The sequence below is a fragment of the Musca autumnalis genome, unplaced genomic scaffold (genome assembly GCF_047663935.1).
Source record: "Musca autumnalis isolate F117 unplaced genomic scaffold, ASM4766393v1 scaffold_3, whole genome shotgun sequence".
Taxonomy (NCBI): domain Eukaryota; kingdom Metazoa; phylum Arthropoda; class Insecta; order Diptera; family Muscidae; genus Musca; species Musca autumnalis.
In genome coordinates, this window is record NW_027411866.1 from 210,561,387 (window position 1) to 210,584,408 (window position 23,022).

General features: G+C 36.1%; 1 protein-coding gene across 1 annotated transcript in view; it reads left to right on the plus strand.

The window, feature by feature from the left end:
* Positions 1 to 1,466: 1,466 nt before the first annotated feature.
* Positions 1,467 to 23,022, plus strand: part of LOC141397043 (TWiK family of potassium channels protein 7) — a 234,131-nt gene continuing 212,575 nt past the window's right edge. The window contains exon 1 of the mRNA XM_073972862.1: positions 1,467 to 1,921. Within this exon, the coding sequence (XP_073828963.1) occupies positions 1,721 to 1,921 (201 nt within the window). The 5' untranslated portion in view covers positions 1,467 to 1,720. The remainder of the gene's footprint in view (positions 1,922 to 23,022) is intronic.

A 23,022-nucleotide genomic window follows, 5' to 3' on the forward strand; every position in this document is an offset into this window, starting at 1 on the left:
AAGAGGACCACAACGAATAGGATCGGTGTACATTTCCAAATGATCTTCGAACAGACCCTAAACTGCACTTAAACAAAAATGTTGAACTTTTGAAGGGAAGGTACCTTAAGTAGAGGACCAATGTACGCCATTTTTGGAAGTTAAACTAAATTTCGACAAAATATTAGAAGATCCAAAGTTTGGACCAAATTTGTTACCCCGTTCAAGAAAGTGTATCGTGCATACCATTTTAGCGAAATTTTTTAAATTTTGGGGGGATGTACTGGAAGTTCTGGACCGGTATTGCCCATCTTCGAACTGAAAGTAAGTTTTGACAAAATATGTTGAAGACCAAATTACCGACCAAATCGGTTGACAAGTTCAAGTGCTATAGTGCGCTCCAGCCATTACACATGGTGTCATAGGGATTTTTACAACTTTCGGGATATTTTCTCAGAAAGTATTTACTAGCCCCTGAAAAAATCTTGTACCATAGTAAAAAGGGGCAGTGAATGCAGGTTGCTTAAACAAAAATCAAAGTCTTAAAGTGAACTTAACCGAAATTTTGTGTGGGTGGTACACGAAGGAGTGGGCAAATATAGTCCATATTCGAACCTGATCTATATCTGGTAGATATATTAGGATGTGCAAAGTATGGATTACATCGGTCATTCCCTTCAAGAGTTATCGTGCGCACAATTTTTCCTAACATTTTTGATTTTTTGTGGGGGAGGTACATGAAGGAGTGGACCGATATGCCTTATTTTCGAATTTAAACTATGTTTGGACAAAATATGACGAAGGCCAAATTTTTGGATCGGCAGATCCGTTCGAGAGTTATCTTGCGCTCCATCCACTACAAACGGTGTTATAGAGTTTTTTTTGCAACTTTCAGGCTATTTTCTTAGGAAGTATGGACTTGCCGCTGATGAAACTTGTAACGTCGCATGGGGACAGTGAATACAGGTTGTTACAACAAAAATCAAAGCGATACGAGAGCAGGTCATAAACTGAACTTTTTCGAAATTTTGTGTGGGAGGTACCCGAAGATGTGGACCGATTGAGTCCATTTTGGAACCTCATCTAAGTTTAGTAGAAATTTCACGATGTGACAGACGGGCGGACATTGCTCAATCGACTCCAAATTGTCTGAAACACATTTCGTCCAAACATACTTGGGGTCTAAAACCATTATTTCCATGAGGCACATTTTGCCCGTATGAAAGTGTATATACCCTAGTTAGCATAAATGCTGAGGGTATAATGAGTGTGTCATTCCTCCCTTGATCTGCTTTGCTTCCCCGAAGCATGGAGTTATATGAAAATGTCATAACCTCAAGTGGCCATTTCATACTCAGGAAATAATTTGCCATAAATTTCTATTAGATTTTCTCTCTATCTCAAGTTTTGTTTGGAATTTTCCCTCGGATTGACCAACAACTTCACCCGGAAATTATTTGTCATGCTAAAGGAAAACTTCATTTTAGATTTAAATATGAAATGATTGTGTGACCATGATCTACACCGAAGAAGAAGAAGAAGTCAACGAAGCATAAGTTGTGGTTTTGCAAATCAAAAGATGAAGTGAGACAAATTCCTTTTAAGGGAGTTAAATATCCCACAAAACGTTGAAAGTTAAGAAATAAATAAATAATACAAATAAAGAAAAAGTTGTTCCCAAATGAGCCAGTAGTGCGGTGTTGTGTTTGAGCGTTAAAAGTGGCAAATCTCAAAACTGAAAATGGTTGAATTCGATGCAACGGATGATGCCAATGCAGAGCTATTAAATAAATTAAAACATTTAGATGTCCGGGTGGAAACCGTGGAAGCCAATCGTGGCATTTGCAAAAAGAGTTTTTGGAAATCTTTAAAATTGCGAGCAGCCCTAAATCATATTGGATTGCTGGTGGGATTGTCAATCTATTGTGGTGTTGGTGGTATGGTAAGTAGTTGTTTTCTCTCTCTTTGTTTTGATTTAAATAATTTTTCATTTCCATTTATGTTTTTATTTAATCTAAAACTTGGGAGAAAAGAATAACATTTAAACTGTATATAAATGAAAACTTAGTTATAGCAGAGAGATACAATGCCAACAACTTTATTGCTTTTAGGCTAATGGGTATCTTGAAATGAGAAAGAAAACTCAAATACTAAACAAACAAAATAATAAAATTACGAAAACTAAAAGAAAAATGAAACTGAAACAACGAATAAAAAGTGAAATGAAAAACTTAAATGGACATTGACATGAACTTAATAAACAAAATAATTGTACCACAGAGTATGAGAGTGAGATTGTGTGTTCGTCTGTGTGTGTTTCCATATAATTACTACATTGATATTGAGGACATGCTGTAAAACTCTTTATTATTTTTCGAAGAAACGCAAGGACACGAATATCTAAAATTTTAAATTGTTGCTCATGTAAATTGTATGTACTAGAGTTCAAGTAGGGGTCATGTTTTTAAAAATCCATCATTGTGATGGAATAGTAAAAAATTTAAGTAATGGTCGACCTAATGTTAAATTTCATAAAATAGTTATAATTTTGGGAGCAATCTAAGAATAAAACCGGATTTTTATTTTATAATTTATATGTTATTTTATCTATTTTATACTTACTTAATTTACTTAGTTGGCCCATTACAGAACATTTGTTCCATAGACCGAACTAAGAAAAGATCTCGAATTCTCTCTGTTTTTCGCTTCGCTTTCATTTCTTCATCCACTTGTGTGCTCCATCGAAGCTTAGGCCTGCCGATTCTGCGTGCACCGCCATGTGGCATGTATTCATTAGTGTTGGGCAATCTCGTTCATTGAGCGGATCGATCTTTTTCATTCCGTTCACCAAAAAGATCCGGGTCGTTTACTTCGTTCGTTGGCTCTTTTTCGTTCCACAATATATTTGACTGTGTTATTTTCTTTTGAAGTCGTTCGTTCTCTGCTGCATATGACTCCGTCGTTCTTTTCACCAAATCGTTCTTTTAAAAATGTTCGTTCACGAATGAACGTAGTGGTGGTGGTTTTGATATGAAAGAACCAGATGAACGAATGATGCAAAAGAAAGATATGACCGAGATGTGCTGTTACTGAGCGAGAGTAGCTCTCTGAATCATTGTTTGTTTTGTGTGGAAATTTGTGCTGCTTGCCTAACGCAGCGTTTGTTTAGAGTTTGAACGCAAAACCAATGCATTTGTTTTTTTTTTTGCTTGCTTGTGTGCTTGTGTGTATGCAAAGCTAATGATGGTGGTTTTGTTTTGACAGCAATGACTCGTCCATCGGGGATCTAAATGAACGATATAAAAGAATGAGCTGGATACGGATCCGTTCGATCTTTTCACGGAATCGTTCCTTTGAACCGGTTCGTTCATGAACGACACAACTCTAGTATTCATACGCTTTTTTAGCGGGTTCATCATCGTTCATTCTTATGATATGACCTAGCCAACGCAATCGCTGCATTTCGATACGTTTAACTATATTGATGTCGTTGTATAGCAGATACAGCTCGTGGTTCATACGACGTCGATATTCACCGTCAACGCAGATCGGTCCGTAGATCTTTCGAAGAATTTTTCTCTCAAACACGCCAAGCACTGCCTTATCTGCTTGCGCAAGTACCCATGCTTCGGAACCATATATCAGCACGGGCAGTATCAGCGTTTTGTATAGTGTTATTTTTGTTTGACGAGATGTGGCTTTGTTTTTAAATTGCTTATTTAAACCATAGTAGCATCTGTTGGCCAATACAATTCTTCTTCTTATTTCACAACTGATGTTGTTTGTTGTGTTTATGGCAGTGCCAAGGTAGTCGAAGTCTTTAACTACCTCAAAATTATAGGTACCAACTTCCACAATTGGTCCGAGCTCTATGGACGCTTTGCGCGTCGACACCATCAATTTGGTCTTTTCGCCGTTTACCGCCAGACCCACTTTAGCAGATTCTCCTTCGACCTTCATAAAGGTATAAGTTACTTCCTTTACTGATCGTCCCATGATGTCTATATCATCAGCATAAGCAAGTAACATGTGGCTATTGGTGTAAATTGTGTCATTTCTTTTGACATTCGCATCTCGTATTATCTTTTCCAGCAAATTGTTGAATTGGTCTCACGACCTTTTTTTGGTACCGAACTGTTCGGAGAGGTTCTTTTCAATTTTAACTGAGGACCTAGTATCAGTTAAAGTCATCTTACAAAGCCGGATGAGATTTGCGGGGATACCAAATTCAGACATTGCATGGAATACCTTTGATCGGAGGGGACTGTGGAATGCTGCTTTATGATCGACAAAAAGGTGATATGTGTCGATCTGCATCTCTTGGGTCTTCTCCAGGATTTGCCGCAGGGTAAATATCTGGTCAATGGTGGACTTGCCAGGTCTAAAGCCTCATTGGTATGGTCCAATTATTTCGTTGACCATTGGCTTTAGTCGTTCGCACAATATCCCTGACACTATCTTATAGGCAATAGGGAGAAGACTTATGCCCCTATAGTTGGAACATTATGGACGGGACACAGGATGCTCAGGTTCCAATCGTCGGGTACGCGTTCTTCCTGCCAGATGGTTCTAACTAGCTGATGCATACACTTTATCAGCGCGTCGCCTCCAGTTTTAAACAGTTCGGCGGGTAAGCCATCGGCTCCTGCTGCTTTATTATTCTTCTATACCATCTTCTGGGATTGGATCTGTGGTATCATCGTCTTCGCTACTATTGGATACCAGCAGATTGGAGAAATATTCCTTCCATATTCTGAGCACGCTATCTGTATCTGTTACCAGATTACCGTGCTGGTAATTTTCGGACTTCATTCTAGCTCCTGTATATCTTGATTTTTTCATAGTCCCGCTTTTCCATTTTTCTCTTTTTCTTGCGGAAAAGACGTTTCTCTTCTCTCCTTTTCTCCCGATATCTCTCTTGTGTGCTACGCCTTGCTACTGATTGTAAAGTAGCTCTACATGCCGCATTTTTCTCTTCGGGAGCAGCACGAAACTCCTGGTCATACCATGAATTCCTTTGTGGGGGTCTCTGTTATCCAAATATGGATTTTGCGGTTGTTTGCATGGAGTGGGCAATATTTTGCCATTGTGTTGTTATGTTATCGGGACAAGGAGTGTTCTCATTAAGCAATTGGGCTAGTTGAGTGGAATATACTGTGGTTATCTGTTGTGTTTGCAGCCTATCGATGTCCAACTTCCGCGTTGTATCCGTTCGTGCTTTATTTGCAACGTTTAGACGGGTACGTACCTTTGCTGCAACAAGGTAGTGGTCCGAATCAATGTTTGCGCCTCGGAACGATCGTACATCCGACACGCTCGATGAATGTCTTCCATCTATCACCACATGATCAATTTGATTACTTGTTATTTGATCTGGAGACAGCCAGGTGTCCTTATGGATGTCGAAATGCTTAAATCTGGTGCTGCTAGCTACCATGTTTTTTTGTGGCTGTGAATTCTATCAGCCTCATACCATTGTCAGATGTTTCATTGTGGAAACTGAATTTTCCGATTGTTGGGCCAAAGATATTTTCCTTTCAATTTTGGCATTAAAATCGCCTAGTATAATTTTAATGTCATGGACAGGGCAACGGTTATAAGTTTCTTCTAAGCGCTCATAAAATATATCATTGGTCTGTTCGTCCTTTTCTTCAGTGGGAGCATGAGCGCAAATAAAGCTAATGTTGAAGAATTTAGCTTTTATTCGAATTGCAGCAAGTCTTTCTTTCACTGGGGTGAAGCTGGATACCAGATGTTTTAGTCTCCGACTAACTACAAATCCGCAACCAAACTCATGCTTTACGTCATGGCAGCTATAATACAGTGCGTCACCTTTAGGTGTTGTTGTGACGCCTTTCCCAATCCATAGTATTTCCCGTATGGCAGTAATATCGGCCTTGTACTTTTCAAGTACGTCTGCCAATGCGAAGACTGCACCTTCTCTATAAAGAGTGCGAACATTCCAGGTGCAGATTGGCAGATCATGGTCCTTAAAACTTTTGCGGGGTTCGTCAACTTTAGAGGGGTTCGTTTTTCTTTTCTTTCGTTTTTTCATAGTAGGCTGTTTTTTCTAGGGGAGGGTTAATAACCCGACGCCCAAACCCAAGTTTTTAACGTTCTTATGGGTGAACGCGCGGCACATGTTAGCTCACTACCTTTAACGGGTGTTAAAGGCAGTTTCCCAGGTGACACCACGGGGAGGTCAGTGTGCACGGTCAGGACCGTTCCTTGGTATATTCCATCCCCCACGTCACCCTTATATTTTATATTTTATATTTCATGTTTAACATTGTATATAACAAAAATCCACAGACCAATTGATGCCTAGTTTCATGATATTCATAATAGAGTGTGTTACCGCGGAACCATTCCAGTTTTATCGCACTTCCTATAAGGTGGCAATATTTTCCTCGCTTTTTTCAAGTACAATCGCAGAGCTCGGTCAACGTCAACCATCTGAGTAGGTAAAAGTTTAATAACCTTTTTCAGTTACTTAATTATTCATGCTGGCGTCTGAAAGTACTCATATTTTTATGTGCAAACATTCCGACCTATACAATATTTTTTCTACTAACCACATTATGACCAACAGCAACGCTTAATGTATATTTTATGCGGAATATATTAACTCCTTTTGCCATCAAATCAGGTAATAAAGACATTGGCGTTGATTATTTATTATTGGCTACGAATAAATTAGCCAAATTTTCATAGGTCTGAAATCAGTCTAATCAGTTTAAGTCTGTCACAAACTCCATACCAAACTTCTAAAACCAAATGTAGGAATTTTCCATAAAAAGTTAACAAAAAATGAAAACAAAAAGAGGAAAAAACGATTGCGTGTCGCTTAAGTAAATTGCATTCCTTTCAAGTTGGCCAAGTTAAAGGTGGAGAAAGAAACCCACAGAAAAGCGAAAAATTTATTGTCGTGTTAAAATTGTTTTTTGAGTTTCCTCAAAAACAATTAAATGTTAGCTTTCCTTGGCGGGGAATCAAGGGAAGCTATTTTACAAATACAAACATATTTTCCTCAAGCAGCAGAAGTCTAAAGGTAAACCTTTAATGTTAAACATACTTCGCTAAGTAAATGAAAAGTTTTTTCTTGTTTTTATAACCAGCCAACAAACGATAACCAAGAGGAGAAACACTCAAAAGGTGTCACCAGCAAAAATAAACTGAGGCATTGTCTAACTGTGGAAGTTTTTTAAAGCATTTCTTTTTGTAATTTTTTCTTTTAGAAAAGGATTTATTTTGTTCAAGGAATTTTTAAAAGTTTTATTTTCTAAATGTTTTTTTTTGGTATTTCTAATACCCAGAAATGGTTTTAAAAATGAAGGAAAAGTGAACGACTTGAGGTTAAAAAAATAAACTTTAAAAATTCTATTAATATTTTGCACAAAATAGGAGTTTTGGCTTTCGGAGTTTTCAACAGTATGTGACACTTACGATCTTTTTACAGTAGTTCATATTGAAAACATAAAATATGTACCTCTAGCGAATTTTATGGAATTTTTTCCCTTGTGTAAACTTTAAATCCTTATATGTCGCCCGACTTCTTTTGTCGTTGCACGACTTCTTTTTTAGTTTTTTTCTTGTAATATTACACAAGTCAATCAGGAAAATTTATTAGAATTCGTTTCGCTTTCTTTAGGTCAAAGTTTGTTTGCGTGTCTCACGTGTCATCTGTGTGACCTAAGTTAATAAAAAACGAAAACTATGGGGAAGGAGAGAACAAATATTGTGGTTAGTATTTCCTCCAAGTAAACTTAGTCGTTTTTGGCGGATTTACGGATTGTTGACTTATTTTATTGGTTGCTATTGTGACGGTTTTTAGGTGTGCTGTTGTTTAATATTTAAATTGAAAAACAAAATTGAAAATTATTTAAGCAATATTTTTGAATAAATTATTGAAAAATTGCGCCATAATTTTGGTAAAGTTTGCATTTGAAATGGAAAACTCTTTATTCGGATATACCACAAAACTATTTTATTTCTCAAAGTGACAAAATTAAATCATATCTGAAACTTTTCACAAATTATGAAAATTAATTAAAAGTATATTCAAAATAAAGCAACAACATGTCTTTAAGGAAACAACCAACATAAATGATTGAAATTACTTACTTAGCTGGCCCATTACAGAACATTTGTTCTATAGGCCGAACTAAGAAAAGATCTACATTTATCTCTGTCTATTGCATCTCTTTCGGGAATACCGCGCCTTGTAATCTCTTCATACACTTGTTTGCGCCATTTATTCCTTGGCCTGCCAATTCTGCGTGCACCGCCATGTGGCTCGAATTTATACGCCTTTTTAGCGAGTTCATCATCGCTCATTCTTAAGTGCAGTACACATTGTCAGTTTTGAATGTCGATATTTCGCAATTATGAATGTCGATATATCGCAATTATTATTATAACTGTCAAACCGTCCAGCAACCACAAAACATTTTGTGGTTGCATGATGAATGACAAAAATGAAAGGCCACACTAGCAAGCAACAACAAAGCTGTCATTCAAAACTGACAATGTGTACCCAGCTTTATTATATGGCCTAGCGAACGCAATCGCTGCATCTCGATACGTTTAACTATATTGATGTCGTTGTATAGCAGATACAGCTCGTGGTTCATGCGACGTCGATATTCACCGTCAACGCAGATTGGTCCGTAGATTTTTCGAAGAATTTTTCTCTCAAACACACCAAGCACTGCCATATCTGCTTGCGCAAGTACCCAGGCTTCGGAGCCATACATCAGCACAGGTAGTATCAGTGTTTTGTAGAGCGTTATTTTTGTTTGACGAGATGTGGCTTTGTTTTTAAACTGCTTACTTAAACCAAAGTAGCATCTGTTGGCCAATTTATTGTCGTTTGTTGTGTTTACGGAGGTGCCGAGGTATACGAAGTCTTTTACTACCTCAAAATTATAGGAACCAACTTCAACAGTTGGTCCGATCTCAATGGACGCATTGCGCGTCGACACCATCAACTTGGTCTTCTCACCGTTTACCGCCAGACCCACTTTAGCAGATTCTCCTTCGACTTTCATAAAGGTATCGGTTACTTTTTTTACTGATCGGCCCATGATGTCTATATCATCTGCATAAGCAAGTAACATGTGACTATTGGTGTAGATTGTGTCACGTCTTTTGATGTTTGCCTCTCGTATAACCTTTTCTACCAGGATGTTGAAGAGGTCACACGAAAGGCTGTCTCCTTGTCTGAAACCTCTTTTGGTACCAAACTCTTCGGAGAGGTTCTTTCCTATTTTAACTGAGGATCTCGTGTCAGTCAAAGTCATTTTACAAAGCCGAATGAGCTTTGCGGGGATACCAAATTCAGACATGGCCTGGAATACCTTTGAACGTAGTGGGCTGTCGAAGGCTGCTTTATAATCGACAAAAAGGTGGTAGGTGTCGATCTGCATCTCTTGGGTCTTCTCCAGGATTTGCGCAGGGTAAATATCTAGTCATTGGTGGACTTGCCAGGTCTAAAGCCGCATTGGTATGGTCCAATTATCTCGTTGACCATAGGCTTTAGTCGTTCGGACAATATCCCTGACACGATCTTGTACGCAGTTAAAGTCATTTTACAAAGCCGAATGAGCTTTGCGGGGATACCAAATTCAGACATGGCTTGGAATACTTTTGAACTCAGCGGGCTGTCGTAGGCTGCTTTATAATCGAAAAAAGGTGGTAGGTATCTGCATCTCTTGGGTCTTCTCCAGGATTTGTCGCAGGGTAAATATCTGGTCAATGGTCTAAATCCGCATTGGTATGGTCCAATTATCCCGTTAACCATAGACTTTAGTCGTTCGCACAATATCCCTGACACGATCTTGTAGGCGATAGGGAGAAAACTTATGCCCCTATAGTTGGAGCATAAAGTCTTATCTCCTTACTTATGGACGGGGCACAGGATACTCAGGTTCCAATCATCGGGTACTCGTTCTTCCTGCTAGATGGTGCTAACTAGTGTCGCCTCCGCTTTTGAACAGCTCGGCTGGTAAGCCATTGGCTCCTGCTGCCTTATTTTTCTTCAGCCTGTTTATTGCTGTCTTTACATCATCTGGCTGGGCGGTATACATTCAATACCATCTTCTGGGATTGGATCTGTTGTATCTTCGTCGTCTTCGCTGGATACCAACAGGTTTGAAAAATTATCTTTCCATATCCTGAGAACAATATCTGTCTCAGTTACCAAATTACCTTCGTGGTCTCTACAGGAGGAGGTGCCTGTACCAAAGCCATCAGTTTGATGCTTCACTCTTTGGTAGAATTTTCGGACTTCATTCTGGCTCCTGTACATCTCGATTTTTTCACATTCCCGCCTTTCCATCTCTCTCTTTTTCCTGGGGAAAAGACGTTTCTCCTCTCTCCTTTTCTCCCGATATCTCTCTCGTGTGCTACACATTGCTACTGATTGTAAAGTAGCCCTATATGCCACATTTTTCTTTTCGGTAGCAGCACGACACTCCTGATCATACCATGGATTCCTTGGTGGAGGTCTCTGATATCCAAGTATGGATTTTGCGGCTGTTTGCATGGAGTGGGCAATACTTTGCCATTGCGCTGATATATTATCGGGATGAGGAGTGCTTCGATTATGCAATTGGGCTAGTTGAGTGGAATATGCTGTGGCTATCTGTTATGATTGTAGCTTACCGATGTCTAACTTTCGTGTTGTGTCTGTTCGTACTTTGTTTACTACGTTTAACCGGGTGCGTACCTTTGCTGCACCTAGGTAGTGGTCCGAGTCTATGTTTGCTCCTCGGAACGAGCGAACATCCAACACGCTCGATGAATGTCTTCCATCTATCACAACGTGATCAATTTGATTTCTTGTTTTCTGATCTGGAGACATCCAGGTGCCCTTATGGATGTCGAGATGTTTAAATCTGGTACTGCTAACTACCATGTTTTTTGCCATTGTCAGATGTTTCATTGTGTAGACTGAATTTTCCGACTCTTCGGCTAAAGATATTTTCCTTTCCAATTTTGGCATTAAAATCACCTAGAATAATTTTAGTGTCATGGACAGGAAAACGGTCGTACGTTTCTTCTAAGAGCGCATAGACTATATCTTTGGTCTGTTCGTCTTTGTCTTCGGTTGGAGCATGACCGCAGATAAAGCTAATGTTGAAGAATTTTGCTTTGCGTATTGTATTAAGTCTTCCATTCACTGGAGTGAAGCTGGATACCAGATGTTTTAACTTCCGACTAACTACAAATCCGCAGACAAACTCATGTTTTGTGTCATGGCAGCTATAATACAGTGCGTCATCTTTAGGTGTTGTTGTGACGCCTTTGTCGGCCTTGTACTTTTTAATTATATCTGCCAATGTGTAAAATGCACCTTCTCTATAAAGAGTGCGAACATTCCAGGTGCAGATTCGCAGATCATGGTCATTAAAACGTTTGCGGGGGTCATCAACTTTAGAGGGATTTGTTTTTCTTTTCTGTTGTGTTTTCATAGTAGGCTGCTTTTTCTAGGGAAGGGTTACTAACCCGGCGCCCAAACAACTTTGTTATTTAGTATTTTCAAATTTTGATATCCGATGTACAACTTTATTCATTGAAGGTAATCATAGAACTAGATTTAGAAATAGAAATATGACAATATAAAAGAGATTATGAATATGTACTAAAACTAAAGATTAAATATTAAAAAGGAATTATGATGAATGTGATTTAAATACAGAATTCTTGATAATGAAAATAATGTAATATAACAAACTAGCAAAATGCCCGCTACTTCGTATGCGGAAAAGGAATAATATTCAAATAAACAATATTTAATTGGTGAACACTGAAAAATTTTATGTACTAAGACCTATTTGAATTGACAATTGGAAAAATTATTGCATTATTTAGAAAACGAATTCGTGTTAACATAGAAACAATTGTAAATTATTCCGTAAAATTTTTAGGATCCAGAACCTTAGCTCATATGTTACAGTTTTAGCTATACTTGTTCCCCCAATGCCAGTGGTATTGCATATAGAAACCTTTCATACATTTAAAGGTGGATTTTAATAAACATTCTGATCCAATCTCAACAGTGATCCTCACAACAAATTTCATTTATCGATTCACTCAATACCAGTGCTTCAATATTTAGTACTACTTAATACTTCTAGTACATTTATTGTACGACCACTTCTAACAATGAACCTGACAAATAAATAACATACAAGATTTCCTCTTCTATTCCTTAGCCCAATACCAAATTAATTGCAATTTTGTACTTTTCACACACTAATTATATAATCCCAGCTTCATTGCTACATCAACGTCAAATTTAATACCATTTCGTATTTCTCAATAAGTCAGCCAGCCCTCAGCCTAATTTCTGAATTTGTGTGCATTTCAAAAAATCCTTATCTAAACACCAACACCATCCCTCATACAACAATTCGAAATTCCACCTATATCCCTTCAAGCAACGCCAAACTGGTCCAAATTCAGTACTTATAATATGTATAAGTTGAAAAACTGCCGCCTTTTATCAAAAACTAAATCCCAACCGCAATTTAGTATTTTTTCGTATACATAAGTACGTATACGTAATACCTAACCAAATTCTGTGCCATTTTGTAATTTTCGTACACTTATTGTACGCATATCCACAACCACATCCATATCTCAACCCTACACATCAAGAGGGTCTATAATACCAAATTTCCGAATTCCATCTCTATTTATAATACCATTAATACTTTTCGTATGAAAGTACGAATTTCAATAACTATCTCCAACAGTAATTCCAATTCCAATTCTCTCCACCAAAAACTAAATTGTACCAAATTTAGTACCATTTAGTACTTTTCGTAACCACAAATACGAATTTCCAAAACTATCTCAGTCCTACACTCCAACAGTAATCTAAATTTCAGGATTCCTCTCTCCGTTCACTCAAATCCAAATTGAACCAAATTTAGTACCATTTAGTACTTTTCGTACCCATAAGTACGAATTTCCAAAACTTCCTTAACCCTACACTCCAACAATAACCTTAACTCGAAATTTCAGGATTCCTGCTCTATTCGTTCACCCAAATATAAATTGTACCAAATTTAGTACCATTTAGTACATTCCGTACCCATAAGTACGAATTTCCAAAACTACCTCAATCCTACACTCCATATGTAATCTTAATTACAAATTTCAGTATTCCAGCTCTATCTGTTCACCCAAATCCAAAATGTACCAAACTTAGTACAATTTAGTACTTTCCGTACCCATAAGTACGAACTTCTAAAACTACCTTAGTCCTTCACTCCATCAGTAATCTTAATTCCAAATTTCAGGTTTCCAGGTCTATCCAAATCCAAATTTTACCAAATGTAGTACCATTTAGTACTTTCCGTACCCATAAGTACGAATTTCCAAAACTTCACTCCAAAAGTAATCTTAATTCCAATTTCAGGATTCCAGCTCTATCCGTTCACCCAAATCCAAATTGTACCAAATTTAGTACCATTTACAACTTTTCGTACACATAAGTACACATTTCCAAAACTACGCCAATCCTACACTCCAAAAGTAAATAAATTCAAAATTTCAGGATTCCAGCTCTATCCGTTCACCCAAATCCAATTTGTACCAAATTTTGTATCGTTTAGTACTTTTCGTACCCATAAACTACGAATTTCCAAAACTACCTCAGTCCTTCACTCCATCAGTAATCTTAATTCCAAGTTTCAGTTTTCCAGGTCTATCCAAATCCAAATTTTACCAAATTTAGTACGATTAAGTACTTTTCGTACACATAAGCATGAATTTCCAAAACTACCCCCATATTTCACTTCGACTGTAATCTAAATTCCAAATTTTAGGTTTTCAGCTCTATCCTATCACTCAAATCCAAATTGTACCAAATTTAGTACCATTACTTCTCGTACACATAAGTACGAACTTCCAAAATCATTTCCTTATATCAATACCACTTCCCAACCCTGATACCCATACCAAATATGAAGATTGTAGCTATATCCGCTCAAAATATACAATTGGTACCAAATTTACTAACTTTCAGTACTTTTCGTACACTTATAGGTAGAATTTCCAAACACCATACCAAAGGGTTCTCTCTATAACTCTCCATCTGTGACCCTCGTTCCAAATTTCAGAATTCTAGCTCTTCCCGTTTGCCTAATACCATGGATACCATATTTTGTACGAAATAAGTACGAAATTGCTGGGTTTCAGCTCTATTCGTTCAACCAAATCCAAATTGTACCAAATTTAGTACCATTTAGTACTTTTCGTAAACATAAGTACTAAAACTACCCCATATATCAATCGTACACTTACACAGTTATCTTAATTCGAAATTTCAAGTTTCCAGCCCTATCCGTTCATTTAGAACTTGTCGTACACATACATAAGTACAAATTTCGAAAAGTATCCCCATATCGCAATCCTATACTCCGTCAGTAATCTTAATTCTAAATTTCAGGTTTCTAGCTCTATCCGTTCATCCAAATCCAAGTTGTACTAAATTTAGTACTTTTCGTACACATAAGTACGAATTTCCAAAACTACACCTATACCTCAATCCTATACTCCGTCAGTAATATTAATTCCAAATTTCAGATTTCCAGCTCTATCCTTTCACCCAAATCCAAATTGTACTATATTTAGTACCATTTAGTACTTTTCGTACACATGAGTACGAATTTCACAAACCATTTCCTTTTATAAACACCACTTCTCAACCTTCATTTCCATACCAAATTCCAAGTTCTAGCTAAACCCGTTCAAAATATACAATTGGTACTAAATTTAGTACTTTTCGTACACTTAGAGGTCGAATTTCCAAAAACCCAGCCATATCTCACCCCTGCACACCGACAGCAACCCACAGCTTTCAGCTTTCTAACTTCAGCGGTTTCGTCTGGGCGATGATATACATGTCACTCACTCATCACTAAGCTCTTTTATGTATATAGATTATTTATTATTTATTATTACTTCCTTTTATAAACACCACTTCCCAACCTTCATTTACAACCCAAATCCAAGTTGTACTAAATATAGTACTTTTCGTTCACATAATTTACGAATTTCCAAACCTATCTCAATTCTACACTCCAACAGTAATCTTAATTCCAAATTTCAGGTTTCGAACTTTATCCTTTCACCCAAATCCAAGTTGTACTATATATAGTACCATTTAGTACTTTTCGTTCACATAATTTACGAATTTCCAAACCTATCTCAATTCTACACTCCAACAGTAATCTTAATTCCAAATTTCAGGTGTCGAACTTTAACCGTTCACCCAAATCCAAGTTGTAGTAATTTTAGTACCATTTAGAACTTTTCGTACACATAAGTACGCATTTCCAAAACTACCCCCATATCTCAATCCTATACTCCGTCAGTAATCTTAATTCCAAATTTCAGGTCTCCAGCTATTTCCGTTAACACAAATCTAAGTTGTACTAAATATAGTACCATTTAGTACTTTTCGTTCATATAATTTACGAATTTCCAAACCTATCTCAATTTTACACTCCAACAGTAATCTTAATTCCAAATTTCAGGTTTCCAGCTATTTCCGTTAACCCAAATCCAAGTTGTACTAAATATAGTACCATTTAGTACTTTTCGTTCACATAATTTACGAATTTCCAAACCTATCTCAATTCTACACTCCAACAGTAATCTTAATTCCAAATTTCAGGTGTCGAACTTTATCCGTTCACCCAAATCCAAGTTGTAGTAAATTTAGTACCATTTAGTACTTTTCGTACACATAAGTACGAATTCCCAAAACTACCCCCATATCTCAATCCTATACTCCGTTTGTAATCTTAATTCCAAATTTCAGGTTTCCAGCTGTATCTTTTCACCCAAATCCAAATTGTACTAAATTTAGTACCATTTAGTATTTTTCGTACACATGAGTATGAATTTCCTAAACCATTTCCTTTTATAAACACCACTTCCCAACCTTCATTTACATACCAAATTCAAAGTTTCTAGCTAAATCCGTTCAAAATATACAACTGGTACTAAATTTTGTAACTTTTAGACATTTTCGTACACTTATAGGTCGAATTTCCGAAAACCCTTTGGTACATCTTTCTAACTCTCCATCAGTTACCCTCATTCCAAATTTCAGAATTCTAGCTCTTCCCGTTTGCCTAATACAAAGGGTACCATATTTAGTACCTTTTAGTACTTTTCGTACCCTTCTAGGTCGAATTTCCAAAAACCCAGCCTTATCTCACGCCTATACACCAACAGCAACGCACAGTCAAAATTTCAGCTTTCTAGCTTCAGCGGTTTCGTCTAGGCGATGATATGCCAGTCAGTCACTCACTCACTCACTCACTCACTCAGTCATCACTAAGCTCTTTTATATATATAGATAAAGGTAAATGAGTAAAAAGAAGATAAACAAAAAGTAAAAATAGATTTGGAAAGAAAGTTATAAAACATGTTTGATACAAATATGTTGTATCATAACTACCCCGCCACTTAAATTTGGACACTCTTGTGTTTTTTAAACTATATTATTAATTCATGATGACTTACAGCTACAAAGATTTTAAAATACATATTTACATTTTATTTAATATTTGTACATTCAATTTCTTTTTGTTGTTTGATCTTTATTTATCAAAAATTTTAGTATCAACATTGCCACTGTACTTTTTCTCTCTCTGTATGTTAGAACAATGTACATTTTTCAATTCGTTAAATCTATATTTCGGTTGTTCTTTGTGTCTTACTGAACGGTAATTTTTAATATATCCTTTTTCTCTTGTCTCTATATAATCCTCCCTGCTTTTATTTCTCTTATCTAAATATTCAAGTTTAGCCTTTAAAATATTGTCATGTACTTTATTTTTGTCACAGTTACCACGTTCAATATCAAATGGTCTTTGCTTTGTTACAGAATGTATACTACTATTGTAAAACTCGATGGATTTGTTTATTTTATCCTTTATGCTCATACCAGAATTTTCAATTATTAATGTCCTTATTTTTTCACTGATCGTATTATGCAGTCTCTCTATATCTCCATTCCCAGTATGACTGTTAGGTTTCGCTAAATGAAGAATAATATTTTCATTTTTTAAAAAGTCCTTAATATTAATGCTCTTAAATTCGTTGTCAGTAATTAGTTTTATAAAATGTCCCTTTTGTGATATATATTGACGTATTTTTTCTATTATTGTCTGGTTGTTTCTATCTTCAAGATAAATCGCCGAAGCAAATTTTGAAAACTTATCTAAAAACGTTAAAAAGTTTGATTTTGAATTTGTGTATACATCCATATGAATTATTTGTCCTATATCAGTAGGTGTTTCAGTCAAATGAAATTTCGGTTTAATTGGTTTCCTATCAAATTTAGCTCTGTTGCAAACATCGCAATTATCTACGTACTTCTGAACTAAAATTTTCAAATTTGGGAAGTATATCCTTCTTTTTAATCCCTCATAGTTTTCGTTTATTCCGGTATGTCCTGTTTCATTTTTATGATACTGATGAATCTGAGTATACGCTTCGTCTTCAGAAGACATATCAATAGCATAGTACGAGCACCTAATAAATTTAAATTCCTTATTTCCTTCAAATAATTCAATTATTCGCTTTTGTAATATGTTGTAACTATGGTCATCAATCTCTGTAAATATTCCAATTTTCCCTTTCTCCAAATGTTGGTTTAATATATTATCCAAATTCCCATTTATATCTTTTGAATCTATAAATATTTTCTTATTTCCATGCTTTATGTCTACATCTTTTAGCATGATACAATGATACAAGGTAACCTCACGTTCACAGCTCACAGAGTTGTATTCGCTTTGCAGTCCCTTCATTGACAAAATGATTTTGACAAACTTTGTATGTATGTATATGTTAAAATATACATGTCAGGTTTATTTACATTTTTAATTCCAAATCAGTTTAATTAATTTTTTTTTTAATTTAAATTTTCAGACAGATTGGAGTCAATTTACCCCTGTACGTCTAGCTGGCTGGAGAAAATCTCTCAAACGGATCAGCCGATGTGGTCCAAATGTTGGTCCGCGTAATATTTTTTCCAATCATTGATCAATTTCACATTAGCTGCCGTGACATAAAGCATGCATTTTGTTGCGGATTTATAATTTTACAGAGGTTAAAACATCTGGTTCCAGGTTCACATAAAGGCTAAATGTGTATACCCTTAGCCTTTAGGCTGAGGAACAAGCGTTTTTGGACAAAATACTTTTCAGACGATTTGAAGTTGATTTGTCCATGTCCGTCCGTCTGTCTGGCTGGTCCGCACGATAACTCTTGAACGGATTGGTTAAAATTTTGGGAATCGCAATATTTTGTCGTCGTTAAGGTTCGAAGATGAACCATATCGGCCCACTTATTCCGGTACCACTACAACAAAATATCAGACATTTTAGTCCAAAAATAGAATTTCTTTCGGGCCTAGATCAGGTATGACTATATCGTTTCAGTTCTTCGAATACCTCCACACAACATTTTTCCTTAAATGCAGTTTATTTGGTATTGCACATCGTAATATTTCCTTCAAACATGAACATGTTCTTGTTTTCTGACATAATGACCACAAGGTACAAAAAATCCTACAAGGAAATGACTCCAAGATGGAATAGGGCGTGTCGAGAATTTAATAGCACCTAGTCACTTTAATCATGACTACAACATTATATTATAATCCCCGAGAAAAACAACACTTCCCAGTTTCTTTTTGCGACCAGTACTTTAAGTTGGTAAACGTATAAATTAGAGCTTTTGGACCACTACGTCAGAAAGCATGGACTTACACACGAAAAACTGCAAATGTCCAAAAAGGGCCACAAAATTCTGAAAAGACCCTAAATACATTCGATCTGTGCCTAGATGACAGTATCAATTCACATAGGCTGTTGGTATATGTTGTTGGCAAAGCCGACTGATACGGATAGACCCAGAGCCAGATTGAGCAGAAGAACAAACATACAATAATAAACACTGTTACAACAACAACTGACACTTTTTTACTCGATTTTATACATTTTATTCATAAAAAAATACGGATACAGAAGAAAACCTTCATCCTTGTAGTATACGACGACGGGACCAGAACGTAAATCGGCGACGGTCGCTGGCCCAGATCTTCATGGGCCTGTGGAAGGCAATAGCTTGGTAGGTCTTTGTACTTTATCAGAATTGACCAAAGGGAATTCAGAAAGCCAATGATGTGGCCCGTAGAGACCTAGGTTTTGGTTTGCATTGACCTCCAGGTGTCTAGGGCAAAAAAACCTTGGTAGGAACGAACATGAGACCACCACGGCACATGTTATGAAAATCATTCTGTCCAGAGCTATGAGTACCACCCCACGGACACAGGAATACGCGAAATAGCGCGACCAGTAGGCCAAAATTCCTGTAACAAGGAGCACACATTCAATATATGAATATAAACCCATTTATCATCGCTCCAACCCAATTACTTACCGGCGTGTTTGCTATAAGCGTTATGTAAACACGCATCAATTGGTTGTTGGTGCATAGATTAGATGCTGGGTTGACGACATCACTGCTGCCAAATAAATGATCGTTTCCTCGATTTGTGCATTGTTCACTGGACCAGTGGCCCTACGTTGTCTAAGTTCTGCAATAACACGAAAAACATTCAAGTCAAAACATTTTCACGTTGTATTTCACAAATCAATTTCGAGAAATAGAAAATCAAAATATTTATCTGCTTTTTACTGAACTTTAACATAATTTTGGTATATCCACATTGACCGCGATGTCCGTTTGTTTTGTGGGCAGTTATTTTCTTGATGATTTTTGATAAAATTACGAAAATATTTTTTTCTGTTCTATAAAATTATGTACACAAATATTAAAAGAACGTAAACAAACCATATGTTGTTATTGTTGTACACAACAACAACAACTTTCATATTGTTTCGAACGCATGGTTGTATTTGACAGCTCAAGGACGGTTTTTTGAAATGAGATTACCTTCTTATTCTGCCATGATCTTTTAGTTTGGTGTTGGTTAGGATAATCTGAGTCTTAAATCTGTTAACAACAGTGTCTAGAAGGGGAATGTGGTCATTCTTCTCTTCTTCCTGCGAATGAATAGTTTCTAGTTCACTTTCCACATTATTGTACAAAGAATCGATGTCATTCAGGGAATTAAACAAATATATTTCACCGTTATCATCGATTCTACTTAAGAAATCGGCAACAACATTGTCCTTTCCTTTTATATAATTTACTGTAATATTATACTCACTTAGTTTAATCATCCATCTATATAACCTTGGGTTTAAGTCTCTTGTTTGCGATTTTATAAAAAGCCAGCGTAACGGTTGGTGGTCGGAAAGAATCTCAAATTTAGTTCCATACAAATATGGTCGAAAATAAGTTGTCGCCCAAACAATGGCTAATAGCTCTTTTTCCGTTGCGGAATAATTTTTTTCGTGATCGTTCAATGTCCTGCTGGCGAATGAAATAGGATGGCCATTTTGCTGTAAGACTGCGCCGAGAGCATTTAAGCTAGCATCAGTAACCAGCTGAAACGGCTTTTTGAAATCCGGATACTTTAGTACCGGTGTCTCTGTTATTATAGACTTAAGTTTCTCAAAGGCATTTATATAATTTGGGTCGGAAGTATTTAGTTTGATATCTTTTTTTAAATATCTTATAATAGGGTATGCTACTCGAGAATAGTCTTTTATAAATTTACGGTAATAACCAGTAATTCCTAAAAATGACTTGATTCCCTTAATACTATTTGGAAGCTTCAGGTTATGAATTGTTGCAATTTTAGCCGGATCTGGTTTGACGCCTTCAGATGTCAAAAGGTGACCTAAATATAAAGTTTCTTTACAGAAAAATTTGCATTTGTTAATTTGTATCTTAAGATCGGCTTCTCTAAGCTTGTTGAATACTTTATATATATTATTAATGTGCTCTTGCAAACTCGTCGAAAATGTTAAAATATCGTCTAAATAGACTACACAAATTTTGTTAATATGGTCTCGTAAAACAGAATTAATAAGCCTCTGAAAAGTGGCTGGAGCATTTTTTAAGCCAAATGGCATCCGAACGTACTCATAATGACCATAAGGAGTGGAGAATGCTGTTTTCTGCCGATCTTCTTCTTTAAGAAGAATTTGGTGAAAACCTTTTGCCAAATCGATCGTTGAGAAATACTGAGCACGTCCTAGCTTGTCTAATATATTTTCTATATTAGGGATAGGAAACTTGTCGTCTACTGTTATTTCATTCAGTTTTCTATAATCGATTACAATTCTCCATTTTTGTTCCCCGGAGTTATCAATCTTTTTAGGTACTATCCATAGAGGACTATTATATGGGGAATTATTTTCTTTTATAATTCCTTGTTTTAACTGGTCATTAATTTGTCTATAAATTTCCTTTTCGTGAATTTGAGGGTATCGGTACATCTTGGTATATACAGGTCTGTCATTCGTGGTAACAATTTCGTGTTGAATTATGGTGGTGTTTGTCAATGTCTGTCCCTCGGTGTATATTAAGTCGTTATAGTTTTCTAAAAGCAAATCTAATTGAGATGATTCCTCCTTATTTAGACCGTCGTATAGCTGTTCTAAGATTTTTTTGTCAATATTTGTTATCTCTAACTGATGAATCTCGTGGGGTAAATATGGAAACGTTTTCTCAAAATCTATTCTGTTCTTATTTATTGTAAGTGTCTCAGATTCCATGTCAATGATTGCTCCTAAAGGTTTCAATAAGTTTTGTCCTAGAATAGCATCGAAGTGTTTCCCAAAAAATTTTGTCAATTTCCAGGACATAGTTGCTACTTCATTAAATTCATTAGGTACTTCTGTTATGATTTCTTCTGTTATATCAGTTCGATTATTTAACGATGTGTACGATAAGGGGATTTTTAATGGTATTCTCTTATATTCTAGTAACTTATCTTTATCTAATAAAGACGTTGTTGATCCCGTGTCAACTAAAACCCTAATCTTTTGATTACCTATGGTAAGGACCACTATTGGTAATGCTTTCGACGGGCAGTTATGTGAAAATTTACCTGTTCATTTTGAAAATGGTTAGCACTACCTTCCTGGAAATGTTCGACATCCATTTGTAGATTGTTACTTCGTCGGGAATTTGTACTATTAGAATAATTGTTTGATTGATATTTAGGTATTGCACCGTGAGAATTGTTAGAGTGGGAATTATTTGAATTATTATTAGAAAAATTTGATTGAAAATTATTATGCCTATTTTGAAATCTTTGAGTTGTATGTTTATTAAAAGTGGATCTATTTTGATATGTGTTATTATATTGACCGAAATTTTGATTTGATTTTGAGTTTTGTGGATATCTATGTACATTGTTGCCATTATTATTTTGAAAGTTAGTATGTTCTGATATTGTACTTTTGTTATAAGAGTTGCTGTGGCTATTGTTGATACTATAATTACTATTGATTTCGTTAACATTATTTCGAATTAAACCCTCTCTTTCCAATAAATTATATGCCTCTCTTAACTTTACAATATTTCGGTTAATTATGTCAGATGCCAAGTTTACATCAATGTTATTCAAAAAGATTTTTAATATTATTATTTCGGAATTAATATTATTAAACTCAATTGGTTTCTCTTTGTCGTACTCAAATTTCTCATTGATTTTACATAATATATCTCTTAATTGATTATAATAACTCACAATGTTATTGTTTCTCGCAGCAAACGCTTGTTGATACAATTGATGATAGCTTTCTCTTATGCCGAAATTACTTATCAGTGCCTCCTTGGTTTCTTCCCACGATGGATTCAGCCCCAATGTTCTTAGTATATGGAGAGCCTCTCCCTGGAGTTTGTTCAAAATTACTCTTTGGTATATGTAATCTCTAACATCTGGATTTGATTGTACGAGCAAAAATACTGTGTCCACTTCTCTTAAAAAAGATGACAGAGCATAATTATCATCGCCTCTAAACTCGTGGATTCTTTGGGCGTCTTTTAGTACATCGTTGATAGACAGCATTGTGCGATTTTTGTTGT